Here is a 6,142-nt window from a genome sequence, read left to right as displayed (position 1 = left end):
ACTTATGGTCTATAACAATAAAATAGTAAATTACAAGAATGATCGTGTGGTATAAGTGAATCTGCAAATTAAGTTCAAATTTTGATGTTGTTGCATATTTGCATCTACGTTTGGTGTTTGTTTCAGGATTGGTCCTCGGATTAACTCTTGAGTTCATGATCTTAAGCTTGGATAATAAAGCTTGGAAGTGTGGAATTTAAATACAGAATATGATAACAATAATAATCAAAGAATAAGAAGATAATATTAAGAACAATGTTATTTCTTATAATTTGCAAAAAAAATTATAAATAAGTGTGAACTAACATAAGTTTCCTAAATTTGGATAATTGGCTTGTATTTCCACTAAACAAAGAATAAATAATGATATTATACTTAACACTAAACCTTTATTTATGACATATGAAGACGAATATTTATTTAATGATGCACGTGGTACCGGTCTTTGGTCACCACTGATCAGGGCCGGTCCCGAGATTTAAGAGGTTTGTTCAATTTTATAAAAAAAAACCTTAAAACTTGAAAATTTTGAAAAAGTTAAGCAAAAATAATGGCAAATGACATAAAAACCCTTAGATTTTCATAAAAATATTGGTTTTACCCCTGGACGTACTTTTGGTCATGTAAAGTCGGATGTTTTGTTTAATCCGTTCATTTATAATAATAATAATAATAATAATAATAATAATAATAATAATAATAATAACTAGATGCGTTCCCCCGCGTTGCAGGGAGTTGGAAGGTGTTTGGTAGCCACAGTTAAGTATGTTGCTATTCTCTGCAATTCGTCATTTTATAATTTTGATGCTTAAAATAATAAAAATAAAGGACATTGCTCTTTGCAGAAAAAAAGATCCAAATTACATAAAGCTAAAAATTAAAATTAAAATACATTGCCCTATTTTAGTATTTTTGTTTTAAGATATGCAAATAAAACCCACTTAACATCATTCCAATGAAGTGCATTTGGATGAACGCGGTTCAACTTTTCATGTTTTGGTTCCACACTACAAATAGCAACATAGCACACATAGGGGTTGTTGTCATCTCACTCATTCTCTACTTAATCACAAATCTCATCTGATGTGAAACCTGTTGGAAAGATGAAAAGGTAGAGACTTAACTGAACTGCAACTATGACAACCTCAAATACCTATAATTTTAACAGATAATTGAAATTTATGAATTTTGTTTATATATGATCCACAAATTGTGAATGTTTCGTTATGTAATATAAATCTTGATATTATTTCTTACCGATAACTCATTGCGTACCTGAATGTGAAACTAATATAAATCAAGATCTGTTTCAACAAACCAAACATGTCACATATTAAAATACTTTTAAGTCTTAACCATCATTAGGAGCCAGATCGTCCAAACTTATATTACTTGTCAAATCCAGCCAAATTCAAAAGTACAAAAATCGAGTACTGACTGACAAAAAGAATCCAGAGGTTGAGCATTTTACACTGAGAAATCAATTCAAAAGCACTGATCGAATCACTTTTGTCAAAAACTCACGTCTGTCAAAAACTCCACAAGCCAAACACTGTAAAGATACTATTCTAAATGCTATGGATAATAATTAAAAAAAACATCTAGAAATGAAATGCAAAATCCACATCCAAAACTAAATTTCTTGCATGATTTATAAAACCAAAATACTTGAAACAAAAAACATGTCATGAATAACTCTCAACAAAACTGTCAGGATCTAATACAATAAGAGTAAATGAAAGGCCTGAACATTGATGAACCTTCTACTTAACTCTCAGTTTCCTCCCTCAGCCTTCGAATTGTGATCCTAACTGTAACAACACTTGCAGTACTATTATCATTCATAAACAAAAAACAAAATTATCAATAAATTAAAAACATTAAATTATAAAACAAAGAAACAAAAAAAAAAATTATTACTTCAATGTGTATGGACCCCTGCTTTGACTTTCCCACAATTCTTGCAACCCTAGATTCCAACTTCCTTTCTCTTCACTGCATATTGTTTCAACATTTCAAAACAAATACAAATTATTTCCACATAAACAATAAACCTTTTGAAAATATACAAATTCATTAAACTAAAAATCCAAAAGTAGATGATTGTTTACCTTCCCACAAAACTCACAGAAGTACTTGCTGTGATGGCTTAAGTAAAATATTTTCATTTTTTGTAGCTTAACAACAAAAAATATTTTTATAGATAATTTTTATCATATTAAGAGATTTGCAGCAAGAATCAGGATACTTACCATACTTTCCGACAATACCAGTCTTCTTTGCAGTCTTTGTCTGCAAATTAAATTGAATGATGAATATAAAATAAGTATTTAGTTTACAATTTTAAGTTAATTACTGATGATATAAAGAAATGTATTTGAAAATTTTAACAATAAAGAACAAATGATTTGGAGGTCATTACTTTTGGTGAGCACTCCCTTCATTACCACGATTATAACGAACTGAAACCCTAAATTCTTCATTAATCACAACAATAAAATGATATGAAATCCGGTTGTGAAATCATAAACTACATCTAAAACCAAGAGAAGAAAAACAAGAAATGTGAGTTAGGCATTTCATCGAATACCTGGTGGGTAGAACTTTATCCCCAACTATATTGTCTGAAGATGCCCTAATCAAAGGGACCAAAATCCAAATCAAAGTTGATAAACATATAACTTGTAAATCAGATGGTCAATATGATGTCAACATGAATCTAAAAAGAGAAATTTTTTAAGAAATTGAAGATATACGGTGATAGTGAATGAATACCTCATCAGACTTGCGATTGGCTCTATGAACGAATGTCACATGAGAAGTTCCGTAAGCAACTGGAAGTGCATCAGTAGCCATCAAGAACCCTAAATCTTCAATTTAGCAAAAAAATTAAAAAAATAATGTAATAAAAACTTTGTATGCAGAAAATTGAAACGATCATTCATGAAACCTTATAAATCAGATGGAATCCAACACAAGGTGTGGGTGTGACTTCTCATCCAGCGGTCTCTTCACCTATCTGGGTTTGCCCTTGGTACTGAATCCGTAGGTTGGATACAAACATATACACCTTTTTTCTTTTAATCGTTCATCTGGGTAGAAGTTGAAAGATTGAGAACGGGATTGACAATGAAGAGGGTCTCATTTGCTGTGGGCGACGGTAAATCGAGTCTTTTTAGAAAAGACACATTAGAAAACTTAAAAGGTGGAGATTGAGCGAAAGGTACAAACGAACCCGGAATTTTGCTGGGAATCAGCTGTAGCAGCAGAAGACAAACAACCGAAGTGGGTTGGTCGGCGACCCTTTTCGGTGGATGTAGAAGAGAAATAGAAGATGGATGAGGGTATTTCCAAAGCAGTGTGCATCAGCGAGAAGAGAGAAACGGTAAAGGATACGGATGGCGGTGGAAGAGAGAAGAAATATTGATGGAGGGATTAAGAAGCGAGTGTGAGTGGATCCGCATCGGAGTAGAGAGTGAGCTGGAAGGATCAAAAGAAAGAGAAGAAGACACGTATTTTGGTGGTGTCACAAGCCGATGACTACGCGTACGAAAAAAACGACACGTGCTTACCAACAATTTAGATAATGATAAAAAGACCCATCAAGAATACTGATAATAACACAAAAGAATCTAAGAGAGAAAAGAGACGTGTTTTTTTAATATTTATACATAAAAAGGGGACCATTTATGCCAATCCCTTAGCCACTTTACTGTAGCTAAGGGTGGACAATTTTAATATATAATAATAATAATAATAATAATAATAATCAAAATAAGGGTAAATCTGAACATTTTTGAAAACTTAAGGATAAATCCGAATATTTTTGAAAACTCAAGGGCTTTATTGGCATTAGGTAACCGGTAGGTTGCCTGGAAAACATATAAAATGGTATAAATGAACAGATTAAACAAAACATACAACTTTACTAGATCTAAAACACGTCCAAGGGTAAAATCAACATTTTTGTGAAAACTTAAGGGCTTTTATGTCATTTTCTAGTGCAAAATACTTAAATTAAAGTTTCATTCAAAATAATACACAAAAAAATGCTTCTACTTGCAACAACCATCATTCTACTTGAAAACAACCATCTACACTCCAAAAAAACTGAAATCAGAAACATCTTAACCTCATAGCCACTTTGAATTCAAGAAAATACGAATTAGAAAGAATGAAAGAAAACAAAACTAATTTAGTTCTTATAAACACATTCTGAGGACAGAGAATGCCTTATGATTTTTGAATTCGGGTTTATGAATTACTCCTTATAAAAAAATCCGATTTCCAGAAAAAAAAACAATCATAAATTCTACCTTACAACCTCTAAACAAATATCATAAATGTATCATATAGATAAAAATTGTATAATACGTTTTCATTTCCTTTTGATATTCCCCGTGACATAGATTTTGGTTTTCCAAACCTTAATTTCCTTCATATTTTCGATGTTTCAAGATTCAAGGCTTCTAATTTCATTGTGATTTAATGATTTTGAATAATTATAAAGAATACTATTGTAACACCTCGGTTTTCAGGTATTTTCAAATTCATCCCTTGGTTTTAAATTATATGTCAATTTGATCCCTAAGTCTAAGAATTATGCCTTGAAGCCCTAGCGACATTTTTGTAATATGGTCAGGAGGAGTACGCTAAGCGTACATATGTGTACGTTGAGCGTACTAGGGCACACCATAGTACGCTGGGTGTACACTCACGTACGCTGGGCATACTCATGTTAGGAGGAAACCCTAAATTTTAGGGTTTGAAGGGTATTTAAGCATCATTATGGCTCTTTTCCTTTCCACATTTTAGCCTCTACTCCCTTGGGACGTTTTTGCAAACCCTAATCTTTGAGTGTATTTTGGAGCTCAAGTGTGTGCTTTTTGGTGTGTTCTTGGTGTGTTAGAGGAAAAAGAAGATTCTTGGAGAAGCCTTGGTGAGGGAGCAGCTTGTGGATTTGGGATTCGTCCCTTCTTGAGAAGCTCCAGAAGGTATAAAGCTTTAATCTTGCCTTGTTTTCTTTTAGATCTAGTTATGAGGAAATTATGTGTTCTTAGTCCCCTTTTCTTGGTGCTAAAGAGTATAAGCTACTCTAAGACCAAAGGATTTGTCCTTTCTAAAGAAATAAGGTGCAATAAGTCATAAAAATGCTATCTTGGCTCATTTAGTGCATGCATGCTAGTTATAGAGGTCTTTAGTGGTTAAGACAAACTAGAATCTTGGTGTTGGGCCTTATTAAGACATGAAAAACCATAAAGTTGGAAAGTTTATGGTTTGGAACACCTCTTTAGACATGCATCTGAAAGTTGGACGTCGGCCTGAATGGGTTAAGCTCTTAATCGAAGTCTTGCATGGCCACGCCGTTTGTTGTGCGTACCAAGGCATACGCTGGGCGTAGGTGGTCGGTGGTGCGATTCTGGGTCAATGCGGAGTACGCTGGGTACACCCCGCGTACTCAGTCTGTTGGGTTTAAGAGTTTGGGCTTCGATTTTTGGGCCACCTTTTGGGCTTGAATGTTTCAGCCCTTAGTGGACTATCTGAGTATGAGTGTGTTGGGCTAAGTGAAGAGTTGGACCTTAGGATAAGGCCAAATAAGGAGTTTCGGCCTAATTTGGAAAATTGGGCCAATTATGGGCCTTGAGTGATTATTTATTTTTGGGCCTGGGTCTTAGCCCCTCTAGGGAAAAGGGTAAAGTGGCTATTTACCCTAATTATGGATTATTATTATTCAAGGATTGTAATCCAATTATTAATTGGATGTTTATTTTGTTGTGTTAGTGCAAGGATTTTAGTGAGCCAACAGCCAGAGCCTTTCATTGTGATTCTATTGTACTCATGGGTACACACATGGGTTGAAGGCACCAAGGGCGGCCCTTTGGATTGTTATCCTAGTTTATCATATGATTGAGTACTGTTGTGTTATGTTAGAACTGTATACTGGTAGATGGGATGATGCTATGCATAGTGATTTGTGAGAATTGTTTGTTTGTTATTGACTAGTTATTTGTATGCTTGTCTGTTATATATATATATATATATATATATATATATATATACACACACACACATATACGTGTGTGTGTGTGTCGACACAATGTATGTGCGGTTGGGTTGAGGCGGTCCTGCTTTGTGATGAAGG

At 33.8% G+C, this 6,142-nt stretch overlaps 1 protein-coding gene across 7 annotated transcripts; it reads right to left on the bottom strand.

The window, feature by feature from the left end:
• Positions 1 to 1,626: 1,626 nt before the first annotated feature.
• On the bottom strand, positions 1,627 to 3,557 carry LOC111915056 (60S ribosomal protein L37a). 7 transcript variants are annotated; one of them, XR_006187285.1, is made up of 6 exons: positions 2,776 to 3,544; positions 2,591 to 2,635; positions 2,423 to 2,477; positions 2,253 to 2,292; positions 1,921 to 1,995; positions 1,627 to 1,831 (listed from the first exon to the last, which is right to left on the bottom strand). XR_006187285.1 is itself a non-coding variant. In XM_023910761.3 (6 exons), exons 3-6 carry the CDS (start codon positions 2,481 to 2,483, stop codon positions 1,768 to 1,770), a joined length of 240 nt encoding a protein of 79 aa, XP_023766529.1. In that variant the 5' UTR covers positions 2,484 to 2,635; positions 2,776 to 2,870; positions 2,951 to 3,535; the 3' UTR covers positions 1,627 to 1,767. The 7 variants fall into 7 exon arrangements, 5 of the variants coding, with proteins under 5 accessions (XP_023766529.1, XP_052623505.1, XP_023766530.1 ...); XM_023910761.3 differs by having other exon boundaries at positions 2,423 to 2,635; positions 2,776 to 2,870; positions 2,951 to 3,535; XM_052767545.1 differs by having other exon boundaries at positions 2,423 to 2,635; positions 2,776 to 2,864; positions 2,951 to 3,535.
• Positions 3,558 to 6,142: the final 2,585 nt, after the last annotated feature.

Source organism: Lactuca sativa, chromosome 9 (genome assembly GCF_002870075.4).
Source record: "Lactuca sativa cultivar Salinas chromosome 9, Lsat_Salinas_v11, whole genome shotgun sequence".
NCBI classification, from domain to species: Eukaryota; Viridiplantae; Streptophyta; class Magnoliopsida; order Asterales; family Asteraceae; genus Lactuca; species Lactuca sativa.
Note: the sequence above shows the minus strand (reverse complement) of the source record. Positions and strands in the feature narration are given on the sequence as shown.